The sequence below is a fragment of the Acanthisitta chloris genome, unplaced genomic scaffold, assembly GCF_000695815.1.
Source record: "Acanthisitta chloris isolate BGI_N310 unplaced genomic scaffold, ASM69581v1 scaffold8889, whole genome shotgun sequence".
Taxonomy (NCBI): Eukaryota; Metazoa; Chordata; class Aves; order Passeriformes; family Acanthisittidae; genus Acanthisitta; species Acanthisitta chloris.
In genome coordinates this window covers 17,588-38,600 of record NW_008693033.1, presented here as the reverse complement: position 1 = coordinate 38,600, position 21,013 = coordinate 17,588, and the positions used below count along the sequence as shown (strand labels likewise).

General features: G+C 34.5%; 1 protein-coding gene across 1 annotated transcript in view; it reads right to left on the bottom strand.

Annotated features, from left to right (window-relative positions):
• The window catches only part of CEP290 (centrosomal protein 290kDa), a 43,348-nt gene that overhangs the window by 6,458 nt on the left and 15,877 nt on the right, over nt 1-21,013 (bottom strand). Inside the window, exons 24-44 of the mRNA XM_009082913.1 lie at nt 19,676-19,849; nt 18,260-18,371; nt 17,220-17,425; nt 15,200-15,351; nt 14,132-14,243; nt 13,057-13,512; nt 12,090-12,254; nt 11,756-11,863; nt 11,534-11,668; nt 10,605-10,871; nt 9,427-9,534; nt 9,056-9,246; nt 8,176-8,389; nt 7,864-8,001; nt 7,548-7,769; nt 6,915-7,028; nt 5,360-5,505; nt 4,418-4,573; nt 3,682-3,805; nt 1,721-1,855; nt 1,359-1,445 (exon numbers count right to left, since the gene is read on the bottom strand). Of these exons, the coding sequence (XP_009081161.1) occupies nt 1,359-1,445; nt 1,721-1,855; nt 3,682-3,805; nt 4,418-4,573; nt 5,360-5,505; nt 6,915-7,028; nt 7,548-7,769; nt 7,864-8,001; nt 8,176-8,389; nt 9,056-9,246; nt 9,427-9,534; nt 10,605-10,871; nt 11,534-11,668; nt 11,756-11,863; nt 12,090-12,254; nt 13,057-13,512; nt 14,132-14,243; nt 15,200-15,351; nt 17,220-17,425; nt 18,260-18,371; nt 19,676-19,849 (3,522 nt within the window). The remainder of the gene's footprint in view (nt 1-1,358; nt 1,446-1,720; nt 1,856-3,681; nt 3,806-4,417; nt 4,574-5,359; nt 5,506-6,914; nt 7,029-7,547; nt 7,770-7,863; nt 8,002-8,175; nt 8,390-9,055; nt 9,247-9,426; nt 9,535-10,604; nt 10,872-11,533; nt 11,669-11,755; nt 11,864-12,089; nt 12,255-13,056; nt 13,513-14,131; nt 14,244-15,199; nt 15,352-17,219; nt 17,426-18,259; nt 18,372-19,675; nt 19,850-21,013) is intronic.

Here is a 21,013-nt window from a genome sequence, read left to right as displayed (position 1 = left end):
GGGGGGGGGGGAGTGTGGGAGAAGAATGGCTGGGAGTTTGAGGGAGGAAAGGAGGACCCTTTTTTCCTAGCCACACTTCTGCTGAATTAAAGTGACAGTTTAAAGCATGAATAAATCTCCCTTTCCAAAGGCATATATTCTTCCTGTAGAACGCTAAGTAAATAAATGGGGGGGGAAATCTTGTAATTTCTCCATTTTCTTCTTTCATTACATTAATTTATGAGTTAGAAAAGCTGTTAATGAATCTTCAAATCCATTTTTTTTCTCATCATCTTGTAGTGACTGTTTTTCTCAGCAATAATAATTTAAAGCTGCTGCTAATTCTAGTTCTGGGCCCATGAGGTACCTCCTCTTCTTTCTACAGAGGTAAGGAGTAAAGTATGGTGCAAAACGAGGAAGATTTTACTCCCTGTAGCCCTACAGAAATCTATACAGCGACCAAGTTTTGGAAGTAAAAATGACTTATTTTTCTTCTCTAAAATAATTGGAGGTATTAAGAGTTATATGCTGGTACAGAGCAGGGTTAAAGAAAATCCTATGTCACATCTTGGTGCCTGCAAAGGGAGGAAGATTCAGAATTTCCTGCCTCCTCAGAACCTTTGCCTAGAACAGTTTTATAAACTGCATTTTCTTGTCCAAAAATTACCACTGCATAGGAGAGAGACAGATACACAAGCAGTCCATGCAAGGTAAAAGTGTAACAATGGAAAATATACAATCTTTTCCAGGTACCCAGAAGCAGAACTCTTTCTCCTTGCATACTGAAAGATATGACAGCAGTTAAGAGCTTTTATTAAAGGTCACAGAAATAGTAGTGTAAGTTAGTGGCAAGAGAAATACTGGGCACTGCTGAAGCCTTTTTTACCTTTAACTTCTGAAATATTGTTTTATTAAAGTAGTTGACAGTAGCCAGGGTAAAATTTCACTGTGCCATCTTGCATAGCACAACAAAAACGTGCACTATCAACTTATACTTTCTAGTATCTGTGTCAAATCAAAATTCTGTCTTTTAAAGCTGTAACTGTATTATTCATTTACATAAAGATGTGAATACAATTTTCTTTACTATGACTGTAACTCCTATTTATTATACAAATACATTTCTGAAGATAACTAATCCAAATGACAAAATAATTTGGATTACACATGAGAGTGTAAATATTTAATAGGGTAGCTCTATTCCTTCTAAGGTCCTAATTCCTTAATTTCATTAATTTATTATAGCACTTTGTCAATAAAATAAACAAGAACAACTCATGTTTGCTTTTGTTGTTTCCTAGCAATTTAGTTTCAATAAAACTTTGCTTTTTTTGTACTTCAGTTTCATTTATGATAAAAAGTGCTGTTACAATACTCACCCCTCTAGCGCTGCTCAGCTTTCGTTCAACATCTGCTTTCTCTTTTTTGACAAGTTCATACATTTCTTTTAAGTCATCTACTTGGTCCTACCAAAACCCAAAAAGTAAAAAGCACCTTATTTAGATCTCAAATTGATGTAAACAGTAACAAAATTACAGTTGGTATACTTTGAGAAATGTAAAGAGGAAGCAATTTCCCATCTCGATGACATTTTCCATCATTTCTACCACTGTTCAACTGTCTCATCTTCCGTAAAATCATGAAAAGTTTATAGTGTGTACAGAAAAAAACAGCCATTTCTTTTTAATCAATTCTTAAACCTGTGTCAGTGTAAAAGGGACTAAAGGTAAAAAGATGTTACCTTTAATCTTGACAAATCTTTATTGGCCTGCTCTAGCTGGAATCTTAGTTCAACGTTTTCAGATGACAATCTTAGATTTTCCTTTAAAACTTCTTGTTCTCTTCGAAACTGATCACTGGACCCTATTCCTGATGTCTTGAGAAAACAGAGGGGGGAAAATTATCATTAAGTGGTAACGCACTAATTCAATACAACTGTCAGTTGTAGCTGATAAAGAGCAACACAGAAATTAAACAAAACTGTACTATCACCAGTTTTAATCAAATCTGCTTTGACTTTAACACCTTGTCTTACATCTCCTAAACTTGCTTAACTTTTCAGGGAAATTCACAAATCAGTATAAACTAGAAAAAATTTTGTCAAAACAAAATTAACTCTCAAACCCATTGGGTAGAAATAAATCTCAAAGTCTAAAAGTCAAAAAAAGCTACTGAGTGTACGAACCTGTGACACTGTACCTGGAAACAGTATCTAATTTTAAGGACATATTCTGGTATGTTTAATAAGTAGCATTTGCTTCAATAAAGCATATTTTTTTCTTAGTGTAAGTAACAACATATCGTAAGTCTCTTACAGAAGGTCATTAACTAGCTGAATGTATCACTGGGGTTATTTGTAAACTCACTGGAACAAAATTTTAGAACTGACAGTAAGCTGACATGCCTGTCATGGAAGTATATGGTTTGCTTTATGCACTACTTGATGACTACTTCAGTACTCCTGCAGACCATGCAGCACTGCTTTATCAAGATGAAACTATACTATTTCTACATCATTTATACTGAAGAAATGCTAGATGACTGCTACAGTATCAAACCTCTGGCATTTCACAAAATTCTGGGGTAGTCTCAACCCCTTCTGTACAGCTTCGGTAATTTTCATGTTTATTCTCTGCACTGTGTTGATTCATTTCACTATTTACATTTACTTTGTCTGCTTCACAGTCATTAGCTTGATTAAAAGATTCCCCTGAATCAGACTGATTGCAGCTCATTCTGTCAGTATCAGGCTCTTCTACACTTTCTTTTTCATCAACATTTGATTGCTTGAAGATTTCTCTTTTCCTCTCCTCTTCCTCACATTCCTCATTAACTTTTCGGTTTTCAGATTGGGTTATATTTTCTTCTTTTTCACTGCAGCTCTCTTTATCAGCTTCAGCTATACTTTTGTTTTCCAGTCCTTCCCTAGGAATATTTGTGTCCTTGTATTCCACACTATCTTCAGGATGCTCTTCAGGAGACACTTCTGTGCTTGCATCCGCAGGAGCCTCATGGCCTTCATTATGCATGATGCATGTTTGCATGTTTGCTTCCTCGTCTACTCCACTGCCATCAGTTATGCTATTATTAGTCTGATGTTTGATTTCATCCCTATTTGAAATAGATTTCTTTTGAAGGAAATTCAGATACTTTTGTTTATTAACAGTGATAGGAACAGACTTGGTCAGTTCAGTTTGGCCACATGTACTCTGATTCAAGTTGAAGACAGAGTGAAGCATGAAAGAAAAGCAGAAGACAGTAAAACAAAGCAGGAAGTAAAGAAAACTAGAATCTACTGTTAAGTCTATTCTTGAAAGATTAAGACAACCTAATAATGCAATATTTGCAATACAATGAACCTTGTAAAAATCAAAGCACAACAAAAACACCTAATGTAACTGAAATGCAGCTCAGTATTTTCCCAAACAGACTCATATATTTAAAAATGCATTTTTCTTATTTCTCCATATATGCTAGGATGCTGAATACTTCTGCTTCTATCTGTAGAACACAGAAACTGTAAGTTTTGGGGGATTTTTTTTTTGTTTGTTTTAAACCAATAAAAGCAGGTTTCATCTTGTTCTGCAATACTGTCATTTGAATAAAACCAGATAAATGACACAGAACACCAACTGGGTAACATATATTTTTGATGACTAGGTGCAATTCTTCTAGGTAATATAGTTTCCATTATTAACTTACCAAGGGTCTAGAATATGTGTCTCTTGAACATTGTTTCTGCAATGCACGAAGCTTTTCCTGTAGGTACTGATTTTTGAAATGTAATTCTTCTACAACAGAATCTCGTGGGATTGCTTGCAGTGTTCTACAGCAAAAAAATTAATCAAGCCAAAAGAAACAAATTATTTTTCTGCTATTAATACAGAAAAACATCCCTTAAGGTAAAAATCCATGAACTTCTGGATTTTTAGACTGGATTTTCCAGTGCTATTGAGCTAATTATTCTAAACTGATGTTAGCAATACATACTACCCAACTAATCCCCGTGAATGAAAAGTACTTACTTTGGCAAAAGGAATCTGCTTTTTTGAGATGTGTGCAGCTTCTGTTACTCAGGTACATTATCCACTGTGACAGTGGATGAACCAACTAAGAATACACTCCCCAACTGCAGCCCAGCATACCAGTAACTTTCACCAACTCTAAATTGTAATTTAAATTTTACACTATAGGAGCCATATGTTTTTTCATACTATTTAGCTTTTTAGAATAATGAACCAATGCTGCATATTCCCAGAAAGTGCACAATTGCTCCCAAACAGGTTTAAGTTTGTTTATCACAGACCCAAAGAAGAATTTTTGAAATTTCTGGTTTTTTTCTTATTGAATCAATTGGCCTAATAGAGAATGTCTTATTCCATTGATTTTTTATTAATTTAGATTGAGTTTGCACAGATTCTTTTAAAAAATGTCTTACCTCATGTGAGCCACTTCATTTTCTAATTCTAGATTCCGTTTCCTTAGTTCTTCTAGTTCTTTCTCAGTTTCTGAGGCTCTTACTCCAACAACACGGTCAACAGTGACACCAGTAGTTTTCAGTTTCTTCTGTAGAACAATTTTTTCTTTTTCAGTCCTGCAACATCAGTAAAGTTATGTTTAAAGGTTTATTTGCTAAGTTGCTTTCTTTGGGAGACAGTATAGCTTTACCAAAAAACCCAACCCAAACCCCAAAAATGAAACAATTAACATTAAGTCAGTATCATGCATGTCATAAACCACTTGCTGGTCTTGCCTGTATTCTATATGAAATTCATGCAAGACTTGCTATGAATAAATTCCATTTTGAAACAGTTTCAAGGCACAGTGTAACAACAGCTACAATCACTGTCAGTTTCCTTTCTCTGCTGCACATTTTATCAGGAAACCTGACATTACTGAAGTAAATGTAACATCTGCAGTGGGTTTGCATATATGATTGTTTTTTACAAAGGCTTCCATCTCGTAATCCTAGAGCCATCAGAACTGCAGTAGCACTACATGTAACAGTGGCACAGTATCCAATTTTAGCAACCTGATTAAAGAACACAGCAGTGAGAAACAGCCTGTTTTCGTAAAGCTTTTATTTGCTCCATACACCAACAGAATGGTATAACAAGAAGTATAATAAGGACTTAAATTACTTTTGCCTCAAGACAGTTTCTTCTTATAAAGGTTATTGGCTCCTACGAGTAAAAGATACTGGAGGAGTAAGTAGCCTGTTCCTTGAAAATTAACTGATCCTTTTAACCTCAACAGCAATGTCAAATTCTAGGCATCTATCTTATAAACACAACAAAATATAATAATTATTACAAGTCAAACATATTTGGATTTCCCTTATGTCATAGTTTTGTAGCTGAATTGATGAAAACCAACTCACTTTGTATAAATGTCCTTCAACGTACTCAACTGTTTAGATAAAGCATCTACTTCTTTTTCCTTTTCCCTTAGCTTGTTTCGCAATCCTTCCATTCTGTTTTGCCATTTTTTACCTTCTTCCCATCTAATTACTTCCTCCTTGGAGGCCTATGAAGAATATAAATCACGTATTTTCTTTCGCATTTTTTTTTCTTGAAGTAAGATAAGCAAACATGTCAGAAAACCAAGAATGATATTTTCGTCATTTACCAATTTAAACCATTAAACCATAGCTGATATATAGGATTTACCATAGCTAAACAGCAGGTCCAGCTGGATACCATAAGTATGCTGTAGTGACTGGTGTATAAAGCCAATGGAGTTTAATGCTGTTACCAAATTCTTCCTTAGCTTTTAACATACATTTTAAAAAAAAAAAAAAAAAAAAAAAGAAAAAAGTGACATATTATGAAAGTAGAGGTGCTACTGCAATGTATCCTTTTATTTTGAATTGCGTATTAGTAACGCAGACAGATTCAAGAAAAAGTAGGGTTTTTCTATCCCAATCGACAACATAAATTCTGCAGTCTTCTGCAGCTCACTGGGGCTTTGTATGCCCCTGCTGCACAGCTTCTCTTCCTGTGAGAAATGGAATCTCAAAGTTACAATACAGAAACCACTGATTATACATTGGTCAAAACCTGTATCTATGGAATCACAGCTACTGAAAAACCACAGTCAATATTCCTGTAAGCAATTTTTGTATTGAGTTTTTGTTTGTGGTTTTTTAATAGGGATTTTTCTTTCCCCAATTATCCCCTGTAGTTCATTTTCTGTTTCAGTTCTAAATGTTGACTGCTACTATAGGACAGAAAGAAAGCAAAATCTTGGAAAATGGGAAAAAACATGCCACGTTTGAGAAACATACCTCTAGACACGAAGCAACAGGTATTTAAAATGCTTCAAATTAATTGAAAGCTTAAGTGCAGTCCTAGAATAATATCTAACATTGTAAACAGTCTGTCATTATACAAGCACACTGTAATAATATTCCAGTACACTTTGTGATTACTGTGAGAAGCCACCAATTAGTTACTGAAGTAGTAACAAGTGAAAAACCAACCTAAACAACTAGCAAAATGAACACAGCTCCAATCACTCACACTCTCTTGATGGAGATCTTGGAGTTCACTATTGTGAAGAATAACCTATTAAAGAGACATCATCCCTTTCAGGTTTCCTTCTTTTGCTCCTAAGTATTTTGTGTTTTTATCATTGCATTGACTTCACAAATGCATGTTTGACAGCAATTAGGTAATCAGTTTCACTGCTACCTATAAAATCTTAGCTTTCTACGATTACTAATGGATCTTTAATTCTACAAAAAGGGAAGGAAAACATTAATATACCAGTACTCAGCAACAAGACCAGTAATGCAGAGCATGAAAAAGTTGCAGTCATAAAACTGCTTTTTTGATCAAGTTTGATTGGCTGGTTTTAGAAGCAATAGGGAGAGCTGAACTCCCTTGACCTAGGCTCATGATGTCGTTCAAAGCCACAATATAAGTATCACATACCTTGTCTTCTACACCTTTTTTTTCTGTTTCTTCATACTTCTTCTCAAGATCACTTTCCAACTTCTTGATTTTTTTCTGAAGTGCATCTATCAGACTTTGTTCATCAGCTTTGCTCTGAAAAATTACAAATTTTTACAAACTTCAAGTTTAGTGATCTAAGTTTTTTTCTCCAGTCAAAAAATGAGGATTTTAATTCCAGATTGGTAGTAGTTTAGAACCTAAACGATCTATTTTAAATTATCTTTAAAGTGTTGAAGTATTAGAATGTAACTTTGCACTCTAAACTGAATAATCAGCAGCAAGAAGCTGAATTTTAAAAATTAAGTAGATGACTCTACTGTAAATCCTTCACTTTTCTTCTGAAAGTGGAAATAAGAACAGCCAATAAAATGACAAAACTCCATTTTTCCATTTTCAAAAACCCTTTCAAACATATTTAAAGGAGCAAATAAATTTTTTTTAGTTGAGGTAACAATAAATGCAAATAGCTTACATGTAACCCAGCTGATAAGGAAAAATAAATTTTTAAATCAAGTGTAAATCTCACAGGTGTTTAATTCTTCCCCCCCAAAATCAGCACATCTATACAGAAACCTGACCAAGATCAAGCATAGTTTTAAAAATCACTTGTACCTGAATGCTACTGCTTAGCCTCCTAATCCGTTTCTTCAGTTCTTCATTTTCTTTTTCCATTTCATTTTTTTCCCTTGATATTTTAGCAAATGCTTTTTGTTTCTTCTGAAGTTCTTGGTTCAACTCATCTCTTTCATCAGACAAAGAAGCTTCCTTGTTTTTACTTATTTTAAGGTTATCTGTAAGTTTTGTAATCTGATTATTCAAATCCTCTATCTGAGTCTAGAAGAAAGCAAACAAACCAACCAGTAAATCCCCCAAATCAGATTTATCAACAATACAACAATGCAATACAATGATCCTACCTAGTACTCACCGTAAGCCCCTTTGTTTCCCTGTCAACAATCTCCTGGACATTCATATATGCCTCTTTTTGTGATGCAGCAGAAATAATCTGCTGTTCAGCATTAGCAGTCATTTCTGCTCGGAGTTCCAGAATTGCTTTACTCAAAGCCTGAAAATAATAATAATTTTTTTCTAAATATGAATCATACATAATAAGAAAAGGCAATTCTGTTTTACTGTGGTATATTATGTGATTATATTCTATCTGCCATACAAAGAATTCCTCAGCATTAAGAAACATTAAGCATTTAAGCGATATAGGAATTAATTTTTGTGGACTAACTTTGTGCTGGTGCTCTTTTATGGCTAACTGGTTCTTCAGCTGCTCCACCAGGTTTTTCAGTGTTGCTGTGGGTGCTCTATTGTTTGCTTCTTTTTGAACCTCCAGTTCAGCTTTTACATTTGCTAATTCCTTCTCCTTCTGAGATAAAATGTTCCTCAACTCATTCGCTTCATCTTTTATTTGTTCCACATCAAATGTGTGCTTTTCCTCAAGCCTAATAAAAAAATAGCATTAATAGGGTATACTGCCATAATTAAGTTAGCAAACTCTTAAATAACAAATGGCATCATTTCATATTCTTTTTATTATCGTTAAAGCAAATGACACTTAGATTTGGAAACAGCAGAAAAAGACTGCTCAACAAAGCTGACCTTCATTTAACAAGAAAATTACTCAAGAAGGTCAGCAAAATAAGATCAGTGTTGTTCATTTGAATTCCTCGCCCTTTGAGGTGAAGAAAGCATCAGTTTTCTCCTTTTAAAAACACGTTAAAATTTTGTGAGTTTAAACTTGTTCAGCAGCAAACCAAAATGGATATATTGGGAGCAAAAGAAAAGAACAAAACACAAGACAGCAAGTGATACAGTAACTTAAAGGCAACTTTTGTACCAACACTCCCAGAATACTTTCTTTTTCACTGAATGGCACAAAGCTAACAACTGACAGGCATTTTTCCAAGCCACAGTTTTTCAATGTTAGCCCCAAAATTAAAACTAACTTACAATTACTAACTATACTAACGCTTTTGAGTTATTTTTTTCAGCTAAATCTTGAATTCAGCAAAAACATGTTCAATTTGATTGACCAGTCATGTCGCAGCAATACATAATCGACTTGATCAATTTTGATTGTGACTGGTAATAATGGTCTAAAAACTTACCGGGCTCTGATAGTCTCAAACTCTTTTATTTTCATTAAAGTGATTTGTTTTTGCTTCTTCAAATCAGATGATGTTTTATTTAATTTTCCAGCAAGTGAAGCAAGAGAACTGTCCTGTTCTGCTATAGTTTGTTCTAAGCACTGAAAATATTTGCTATTGGAAAGTGATAATGAAGTCTTTTTCCCTAACTCCTGTAAAATATTAAGAAATGCATGTGAATTATCTCAAGAACAATATAATAATTGTGTATCAATCACCCATTTATTTTTCCTGTCATGAATTATTACTTAGATGGCAAAACTGTTCTTTTCAGCAGCAACAATTCAAGAAATATAGGAACTTCACTAACCCCACAAATACACAAAACTTACCAAAGCAGTCTCTTTGAATTTATTAAGGGAATTGTCAGTGTGCAAATTTAACTTCTGGTGTAGAACTTTCAGGTCTTCTTCATGCTTCTTTGCTATTTCCTCTTGTTCCTGTTAGTTAAAAATAAAAGTGTAAGTCTACTGATGCACACTATCACAAACAGTTATGGAACTACAATGCCTTTGGTTTTTTTGATCACTCATTGCTCAAAATTACTCTACAGATTTTCTTCTAATTCTGGCACTATTTAAAATTCTTTTCTTCTTACTATAAGTAATGAATCTACTGCAAGTTTAAGCTACATAGCAAGTAGTATGGTGTAACAGTACAGGAGCTGGAGAGAAGAACAGTTGGTGTTGGTCCTCACCAACTATCACTATCAATATGGACAATGACACCTATATTAGGTACTTCTCAAATTTACTTACTTTGGACTGTAGTGTGATCCCATGGACTGAACAATAACAGACAGAGCACACATTAGGCTCATTTCTGGACTCCATCTTCTGGTTTTGTTCCAAACAAAAAAACTTGATTTCGGCCAAAAGAAATAGCCCCCTTTGTTAACCAAAGCACACTAAAGGCGATGATAGAAAGTCTCCTTAGGAAATGTGCTCCTGATCCAAACACACTACACCCAATGTATGTTTAGCTTTGAAGTACCTCTTAGACATGTTATGCTCTAAAACACACTTTAAGGATATAAAGAAGAAAGAATATAAATTATGCTTAAATAATATAAAGTATGCTTAGATACACTGTTTATGCTTTAAAGTATGCTTTACTTTAAAATATACTTTAAGAAGAATAGTTTCCATAAATGTATGTCTTTGTTGTACCTTCCAAATTCAGTACAGGGTACAGTCCAGAGACCAGTGTTGCGAGTACTGAAAAATCCCACAGAAATATACAATATATTGAGACTACTTCTCGCCGCACAATTTTAATTTTCCTCCTGACACACTACTTTAATTCCTAGACAGGCATCACGAATATAACCTCTTGACTGAGCAAGCCTCCTATTTCAAGAAGGTAAAAAGTTCTACGTGAACTTTCCACATCAAAAATTATTGTGTCTGTTCTGTTATGTCTTTTTTTATATTTCACCGGCAATGAGAAAACAAAGTATCAACTAAACAACTTTAAAATGGATGAAATTTTGTGCAAAAAGTTTAACTACCTCTCTTGCTTTAGCAAGCATATGCTGGTATCTTTTTAACACTTCTTCCTTTTGATTTAATCTTGCTTGCATATTCGCAATGGTTTGATGAGCAACCTTAATGGCATGATGGTACTCTGGATCATCATCTTGTTTGCCTAATTCAGGCATTATTTTATCTCCTCCTGATGTTGCAGGCAATCGAAGTCTTAATTCATTTATAACTTTGTCTCTTGATAAAACATTTTGTTCAGCTTTCCACAGAGCGGTTTCCTTCTCTTTTAACTTCTACAATGAAAGGCAATTGTTGAATTTCCAGAATTTAAACACTGCAAAAAGATCTTACTTTTTAAGAAATGTACCAGAAAGATTTGTCTAAATGGATTTTTAAACACAAAGCATTTTGCCCTGGGTTCTGGCTGGATGGGATTACTACTAGATGAAAAAAGCACCAGAACATCATTACTGTACCTTTATCAATTATTTTCTTGGCACAAGACACTTAAACAACTCATTTTGTGCTACCAAATTAAGAACCCAGTGTTTTACAAAATTTCTGAACAACCACAAAGTATCTTCTGCAACAGAACAGTAATTCAGCAACCCAAGAGAAAAGTATTTTGCTATGCTACTTGTTAAATTTAGTGTAATACTTGCTAAATTTAACTAGCTATGGTCAATTGAATTTGGTACAGCAAAAGCATCTTACCCTACTAACTGTACAAATAAAAATATTCAAAAATTCTCCTCAGTAATTTGTTGAAATGAAAAAAAGAATTAATTTTATTTATGGTGTGATTATATTATTTACATTTTCTCTGTGTTAAACACTTCTAAGGAACTGGGCACATCTGAATGATACCTGTAAAAGGGCATTTATTAAAAAAAAATTAAGGCACAGAGAAATACAAACTTTTTCACTTTATATGATAATTTACACGTTTAATTACCTCCTCCAGTGATCTGCAGGTTGCCCTAGTTTCCAGGATTGTTCGAATCTGCTCCTGAATCTTTCTCAAAGCCAACTCAAGCTGTTGTGGGATTGGCAAACTAGGATCTGGAACTGATTCTGTAGCTTCTTCTAACTGCACAGAAAGATTCATATTCATGTAATCTGACAGCTCTGAAAACATGCTTATGAGTCTATTTCTAGTCAATTCAGAGTCATGTACCTTTAGAGCTGTGGTAACTACTTCATTTTGCTGATGATCATACAGGTCTAATTGGCGATGCAGTTCTACTTCTTGCTGGTCCCAAGCCATTTGTCTTTCTTCATGAAACTGTAACAAACGTTTGATAAAGGCAGTTAATTTACTGAAGGCAATGGGAATTTTATAACTAACTTCCACAGGAAAGAAGAGTTACCAAAAAGTAAAATACTCAAATGTGCTATTAAAAATAAGTATGATACCAAGATACAAACATCTATGTTAAAAACTTACTTGGAAAATCACTTAGTGAAACAAAGAATAGGCTGTTTTTCTAATAGTGTGCAGAAATACATACCTTGTTCTGCTGCACAATTTCTTCTTCCAGGTTATTGATTCTACATTCATATTCAGAAATTATATTATGCAAATATTTCACCTCTTCCTTTTGCTTGACTAATTCTCGATTGAGTTTAAGTTCCTTCAGATGGAGTTCCTCCACCTTCATATGCCACTCAATTACCTAATAGTGAATAACACACATTATCTTATAATTTATCACAGGCTAACTAGATGCAGCTTCACTCTCTGACTTTGAGGCAGTACGGCACTTAGCAAACCAACAGGAAGACAGACATTGCCCCTTTTTAAGCTTCTCCACTTTTCTTGAGTGAGGAGGCATGGCAAGAGTATAAAACTGCAAGAGCACACAATTGGAGAGGCCACGGGTTTCAATTATGCTGACAGAAGCACACTGATAACAATTTTCAAGTGACTTGACTAAGTTATACCCTATGCATCTGTCCAAACTGAGCAAAAAAAGCATCAAATTTCAAGGCAACATTTTTTACCACCGAAAAATATGATTAAGCAGAATTACTTCAGTATAATAACATTTCTGACCACGTTGCCTAAATTACTGCCCCTGGATTGATTTAAAAAGACATGGATTGGTAGTGAAGATTTCAATGCAAGCTCATGGAACGGAACCTCGGAATGCTACTGTTTTTAATTTAATTTAATTCATCATTTAATTCAATTTAATGTAACTGAATTAATAGTTACCCTCTAGTTTCTATGTAACTTAATTGGCCACAAAAGAAAAGTAGTAAATCTACGCTGACTTTAACAGGGCAAATAACTAATGATGTATTACATATTTAAAACAGGAAAACAAAAAATGCTATCTGCCATATTCTAGCAAAGTGCATTTGAAATCATTAAGCTCTACACTGAAACAGACATTTAGAGAACAAGCTGAACTGAAATGTAATTTAAATGCAGATCAGGTTAACAAAAACATTCAAAGTCATAAAATCACAAACCTTTTGAGCTCCTCTTGTATCCTTCAATGCACTTACTAATTCTTCTAAACTTTTCTGCTTTAACTCCAGCTCCAACGCTCTGTTTTCTGCATTTCGACGCTCATGCTGGGCATGCTGAACTTCTTCCAGGATCTTCAGTTTGTCATTCTGTAGTTGAATCATTGTTTTAGAGAATTTTTCTTGCTGTGCTAAAGGCAGAGCACCACTAAACTGTCGCCGCAAAGACTGAACTGTCTGTTGTAGATGTTTGGCTCTATTTCTTCCTTCCAGTCGGGCAAAATATAAGGCTTGATCTCTCTCATCGAGCTTCTGCTCTAAACGTAGATTATGGATTTCCATCTTCTGTAGTTTCACTTTAAGTGTCTCCATTTTGCCTACAGCAACAGATTCGCTTTCTTGAAGGGCTAGGATATCTTGATGCAGTTTTGCAATAACGGCTTTTTCATTTGACTCTGCCTAAGAACAAAATTTATAGAACAAATTTAGTTTTCATTTTGAATACATTATGTATACATTAATGCAGTGTCTATGTAAATATAAACAAGGTAATTTTTCATTTCATATAGAAAAGGAGGAAGAAATGTATACCTAAATGTAGAAAAAATGGTAAAGTCAAAGCTGCTGGATTTAAGGATTCAGACCGTTCTAGAACATGAAACCAAATCTCAATAGATTTTTTCCAGCTAATAACAAAGCAGCATAACAAGTCAGTGTAAATCCTCAATATTTCCAAGTATTTCTTGTCTTTTAAAAAGCGATCAAACTTTCCTGATACTTTATTTAAATACTGACCATGAGCTATTATCATACAGGAATAAATATTACCTAAGCATTATGGAAAAAAAAGCTCAGTACTTGTAATAGCTATACAGCTAGAAATGGAATAAATGGAGAAGGGAATAATTAATGTAATATAGAACTCCTGAACAGGTATGGCCATTACAAAGACTAGCTTGCTAAGATCCTTCTGAAATACTTTTGCAGTTTTCTAATTTACTGCAAAATTACTTCATTTATTCTTACTCCAGAAAAAAATAAAATCCCAACACCAGTGTTGATAAAGGTTGAATTTTACCTGATAGTCTAAAATTTGCATTCTGAGAGACTCCACTTCTTTATCTCTGTATTGTTGCCGTGCTTCCAGAGCTTCAACCTGTGTTTTTGCTACATCAGACAGTTCTCTTAACCTTGCAGGAAAAACAATAGCATCGTATCACTTCAAACCACTGAATTAATTACTAAGTTCTCCTACACAGAGGATACTAAGAAAAACATACTTAGTATGTTTCCTCATATCAAAACATTTGAAGACTGTGCTGAAAAGAACACTAGTCTGAGTCCTTGTTATGAAAATAATTCTTTTGCATTGCCTTTCAACTTTTTCACAGGACATTTTCCTGCAAGTTATACAGAAGTTTGCTAGCGGTATCCTACTCCAGAAAAACAATGCCATGTTTTTTACCTGACATAAGCATCTCTGTCCTCTATTTCTGTCCCACTTCAGGATATAAATGCTCAAAATTTTCTAAATGCACAAAAAGTTTCATTCTCAATTCCTTTCTCTGCTGCCTCAAGTCTAATAACTTGTTTCCAGTGTCAAAAATGACTGCAAGTATCCACACAGACTTTGATGTTTTAGGAATATAAAAGGATTACATTACTTAAAGACAAATGTCCCTATAAACATACCTACAAAGCTCAATTTTTTCAATTTATGCAAAGATAGTATCTTTTAGATAAATGGCAAACCTCCCTCCTACTGCAGTTTGATCTGTGAGTCTTAGAAAGTAAGAACTGCTTTCCAATTTGTTCTATGAGATTTTCATACACACAACGGAGGTTGTAGCACAGAAACAACATAAACCTTAATTAATTTGAAAATACTATTAATAAGCATCTAATTGCACACTTACCCTGGTCTATCCAGGCTAGCACTTAATTCCTTGTTCAAATTAAACAAATTGCTTTCTTTATAGTCAGGAATTAAATGCTTCATTTTCAATGTCAAATTTGGCATATATAAATGCCAAAAAACACAAGCATTGAAAATTATACATAGCGATACATAAGTAGTGTATTGCACAGCCTATATAGACTAAATTTTTGCATGCTTCCAAACCTTCAAAATTTGTTCAACACTTACTTTGATACTTCAATCTTGAGCTCCATCTCTCGCTTCTCTAAGTCCATGATTTGTCGTCTATCTGCATCACTTACTGCCTTACTTACACTCTTCGACAGTTCATCTCTTAATTCCTGCTCCACTTTCTGTGCCTCAAGATTGATTTTGGTGAGCTTAAAAAGTCAAAACCAGAAACAAACAAAATGGTATCTCAAGCACACAACTGCTCCCAACTCTACAAAGAAACAGCAGTGCCAAAAGTGTATTTTCTTTTTCAGTCATTACAATACACAGTTCAGCTGTGTTCAGGTTGCATTCAAAAACTGATTTCCTTTCCTCTCTGCTTAAACATCGTTTTGTTTGCAGTGTTGCATACATGTAGGAACAGAGACAAAGGTGGCATAGAAAAGGATTCAATTTTTATTGGTGAATTTTCTGAAAACTATTACTGTAATAACTTGCTCTTAAACTAAATACAGGTTATAAGTGCCAAGACCCTCAATAACATTATTCTTTTAATTTTTCTAAAAAGAACTTACTAATTATGTGATATTGTTTCAAGAAGCCTGATTGTTCAAGTTGATTAATAAATACTGAGTAACCAATGTTTCAATTCAAACCAAAAAGCATTAAGATAGGTAATCTGAAAAGCATTAGATAACACAGGACTTGATTTGGTACATACTCAGGACGTAATTTAGTACATACAGTTGTGACACATTAATCTGATACCAATCTTTAGTGGTGTATCTTATTATCTGCACTTAGATATCTAAGGCAGTACTATCTGGAAAACTAGATTTATGAGTTAAAAGTAGATTTATGAGTTAAAAAGATGTATGGTAGACTTCTAGTTACTGGTTCTTAAACTGGTATCACAACTTTCATGAATTACTTCACTTTCTCTCTCACAAAAAAAAAGAAAGGCAATTATGTCAGATTAGGAGGCGCTGACAACAAGAGTATGTTAAACAGAAAATATACGTCCTAGAGTTACAGAAATGAGGCAAAAAGGGATGCAGAGGTACTAGCAAGAAAAATTGTGGCATTAGGAGTTCATCACCTCAGAATGAAGGAAGCCCAGAACACCTAAAAGAATCACAAGACAAATAACATATGCAAAATTAAAAAAGGAAAATGTGATCCTAGGCTGCATCATCTGAAGCATTTCTTAAGGATATAAGTCATCCAAGAAAAGGCTTTTACAATTCCGCTGCTGAAAAGCTTTCTACACTTTGAGTTACTGCATCTCCCAGATTAATTTACATCAAAACAGTGTAACAAACACTACTGAAAAATGGGAAGTCACCTAACTGCAACCTGAAACAGCTAGGCTAAACTCTAGCAAAGGACAAGGAGGAAGAATGACTACAATCTATCAACATTTCTGTCAATATAATTATTACTTTTCTTCCCTTGTGTTTAAATATAGCCCAATAATGGCACCAGAACAAAAGTGTAAACGTACTATAAATAAATTTAGACTACAAACAATAATAGTCTACCAGTAATAAAAAATAAACTTATATAACAAATTTGAAATATAACTAGTGGGGACAAAAAAAAAAAAGAACCAAAAGTCAGGAACTAAGGATCATCAGCTTCAGTAGTACATGACTTCTATTCCTGTTTGGCATATGACAGGGGACAAGGCCAGTCTGTAACAGAATCATGACACTATCATTTGCACAAGGGATGCAAAGTTCTAACTTTTTTTTTTGAATAATTGTTAATTATAAAGAAAAATTAGCAGAAAAGGGATCACATGAATAGACAAAAAAAATAACAGGCCAAGAATGGAGTTTCTTCCTAGCAGTCTGCCAAACTAGGAAAATATCTGTCAAGATGCTCATCATGTGTTTTACAGATATTAACTACTGCTTAAAATAAACTACTGTCCCATTAATTAGTCATACCAATGTTCTTTGCATGCAAAATTGCAGCTATAAAAAACCAGCTATATTTTGTATCATAAACCAGTCCTGATACAAAATAGATTAACGACTGTTGAAAAACTCAAAAACATGCTTTTAAAATGTACCTCAGCAAATTTTGTTTCCAAATCAAAATTCCGTTCTTCTATTTGGTTTACAGTATTCCTTAAATGTTCATACATTCGTTGTGAATGTTCTGCTCTCTGTCTTTCATTTAGTTCCTTCATTTCCAACATTGTGATTTTCTTAGAAATGGACAAAATCTCACTGTTGGTTAATGCTTTTGCGGCCTTGCCCACGGCACTGTCATCCCCTACATGAAAAAATATTTAAATTAGGGAATATACAAGCTGATTCAACTATGAAAATTATTTCCACCATGAAACAGAACCTGAGTGTTGCTGTGTCAGATAAACTTTATCAAAACACCTGCATTACATTTTTAAACTGAAGGCATGGATATCTTGCTTAATTGCATGTTTGAAAAATGTCTAATGCAAATGAAACCCTACAATGAATTATAAATGCACATATCTGAAACCAGGGTAATTGTGACTGATAACTATTGTCAGTGTAGCCTTTCACTTTATCTTTAATTCAGCTGGTAAATATTCAGGAAATTTAATTTAAAATCTGTCAAAGAAATAGATGTGAATGGATTATTCTTGAATAATGGGAATGTAAGCTATACAAAGAAGCTCTACGTATCAAGAAAACTACTTTGTTATAGAGCATAAACCCAGGGAAAAAAACCCAACTTTACTGCAAACCTCTGGAGTATTTTGACTGACAAGTAAGTTAGAACATATTAAGGAAATAATTTAAAAATTGAGGTGATGTTGCTTTACAAGTTATAGCTTTTAAACCCTTGACCCAGTATCCCAAGGAAAGTCAACATAGAAGAGTTTCTGAGGAAAATACCAAACTTAGGTTTAGTCAAATAGAATGCAAATGAGTAAAATGAATCATACAAACAACAAAAAAGAAATCACAAAAAATTAAGATAATTACTGAAAGACATAAAACAGTTTTGATTTTTTTATTTTTGCTATTTTAAGATACATCAATTTTAAAACATTTTCAATCATTACTTTGTACAGAATATACCACTTGGTTTTTAATGTTGCAATATAACTTTCATACTTACCCAGTTTATTTATCTGTTCCCAAGCCTGTTCTACCGTGTGAAGTTTCTCTTTTGTGATCTCCAGTTCCTTGTTCAATGAATTTATCTGTGCTTTCAAGGATTCATTCTCATGCTGAACGACAGAAAAGTTGCAACATAACAGCAAACTATTTAATGGTAGAAGGTTTCATGGTTAGCATCTATGAAATGTTTCAGATTAACAGATTTTACTTATGTACAACCTATAACCTATATATATGGCAACAGACAAGTATATTTCCTCCTAAACGTAAAAATGTTAGTCTTGGCTCTCTCTGTTGTATCTTACTGTCAACTGGTAATATCCTGAATATTTATCACCAGTGACTGTGATTCCTACAAGTTCCAGAATTAGATGAAGAAATCTATGTTTATTATACTGAACACCTTGTTAATGGTGGGAAAGAAGAATTACTTGTGGAGGATACTTCATCCCACACACAATATTTCTTGCACATAAATACATATTTGAAACAGATCATATTCTTCTTTTAGATCTTTTAGGTATCTGAGGTCAAACATTAAGTTTTGTAAATGTTCCTTCACTCCTCCCAATAGAAAAACATATTTCCACATTAACCAGTAAAACAAACTGAATACTTCACATTGATTTTCTATTTTTAGCTTTGTAAACATGTTTTTAGTTAATAAATGATTCTCTAGCTCTATAAAATTGCTCAAACTGTCAATGAAAGCTTTCATACACAGAAAATTTCATAAAATAGATGTGGAATCATTCATTTTTTACCACCCATGAAAAGTGGAAGGTAGCAATGTATCTCTGAAGCACACTTCACAGTTCTTGAAAAGAAGCTCCCTTCTACTTCAGAATGAAAGTTCAAAAGAACAGTAAATATCTGCAGTCCCTACAACATTTTGCAAACACATTGTAAGCAATTTTTGGTTATTTGCCTTTTTTAATGATATTAAAATTCCAAATCTTTACTGCGTTTTGGAATGGCACATTTCATTCTTGTGAAAGTCAGGAATTAGTAAGAGCACATACTTTGAGTGAAAGCTTTGAAAGTGTTTACAGTCATTCTACTTTTCTTATGACCTCCAAAACTGAAGATGATAGCAAATATTCCTTCTGCCAGCCTTATTTTAGTAATCAAATAACTCAAAGTATTTTGTAAAGGAACATACCCAGGGGTTAACTTAAAAAGCAAACAAAAGACAAGGAATCAAAACAAATAAACAAAATGCATTTATGTCTGCCCATTGAAATAAAATCTGGAACTCTCAAACATCTCATACCCACCATGAAACTGTTCTAACTAGCAGTTCTAGTGCTGGAACTTCTATCTTTCTAGTATGTGAGAACAAAAACCAAAGCAGAATAAATCTACACTAAGCCAGTTTTTTTTCCTTACGGTTCAAACGTAATACAAACAATACCTCCATGTGTTCCATGTGTGTTGTCCGTTGGACGAGCAAGTTATCTTTTTGCAGCATATCTCTGTATTTAGCAGTTAATGCATTGTACTGCTTATTGGCCAGTTCTAGCTCAGACAACGGCACACTCCCATCCAGAACTTTTTGCAGAGCTGCAATTTTAAAGCTAGCCATTTCCTATGAGAACAATCAGCACAATGACTTACTAAGGTCAGCCAGATCTTTAAATATAAAATAAAATAACTTCACATAAATAGACTACTACGTAACATAATGTTTTAGACATTGGCTTATTTTCCTAAATTACCATCCATCTTTAAAAATTGCTTTCAATAAACATTGACAACATTTCTTTGGTAATCCAACCCCCTTGGTAATTTTATCAATAGTTGCCTCTCAATGATAAAGCACTGTCAAAACATATTTTATAAAATGAAGTTAATACTGGCCCCAGGAACCTGCAAGGTCAAAAAGTAAGATTTGGTTTCATATGATGGTTTCAACAAAAAGAACCAACAAATTTTGCACAATAATCATAGAATGGTTTGGGTCAGACTGGATCTTAAAGATCTAGTTCCAACCACACTGCCATAGGCAGGAACACGTTCCACTAGACCAGGTTGCTCAGAATCTCATCCAGACTGGGCTTGAACACTTCCAGGGACGGGGCATCCACGAGTTCTCTGGGCAGTCTGCTGTTCAGTGCCTCACCACCCTCACAGTAAAGAATTTCTTCCTAATATCTAATCTAAAAATACTCGCGTCCAGTTTGTAGCCATTGCCCCTTGTCCTGCCACTACGTGCCCTTGTCAAAAGTCTCTCCACCTTTCTTGTAGGCACCATTCAGGTACTGGAAGGCTGCAATTAGGTCATCTCAAAGCATTCTCTTCTCAGGCTGAACAATCCCAATTCTCCTAGCCTTTCCTTGTAGGAGAGATGCTCCACCCCTCTAATCAACCTGGCGGCCTTCCTCTGGACTCACTCCAACAGGTTGCTGTCCTTCCTGTGCTGGGGACCCAAGAGCTGGAAGCAGCACTGCAGGTGTGGTCTCACCAGAGCAGAGCAGGGGGGCAGAATCACCTCCCTTGACCTGTTGACCACACTGTTTTTGATGCAGCCCGGGACAGTTGGCTTTCTGAGCTGCGAGCACACATTGCTGTCTCACTTCCAACCTCTCATCCACCAGCACCACCAAGCTCTTCTCAGCAAGCCTATGCTTGATCTGTCCACCCCCAGCGCCTGCCAGGGGTTACCCCAACCCAGAAAGACCACCTTGCACTTGGTCTTGTTAAACCTCATGAGACTCCCATGGGCCCACTTCTCATGCTTGTCCAGGTTATA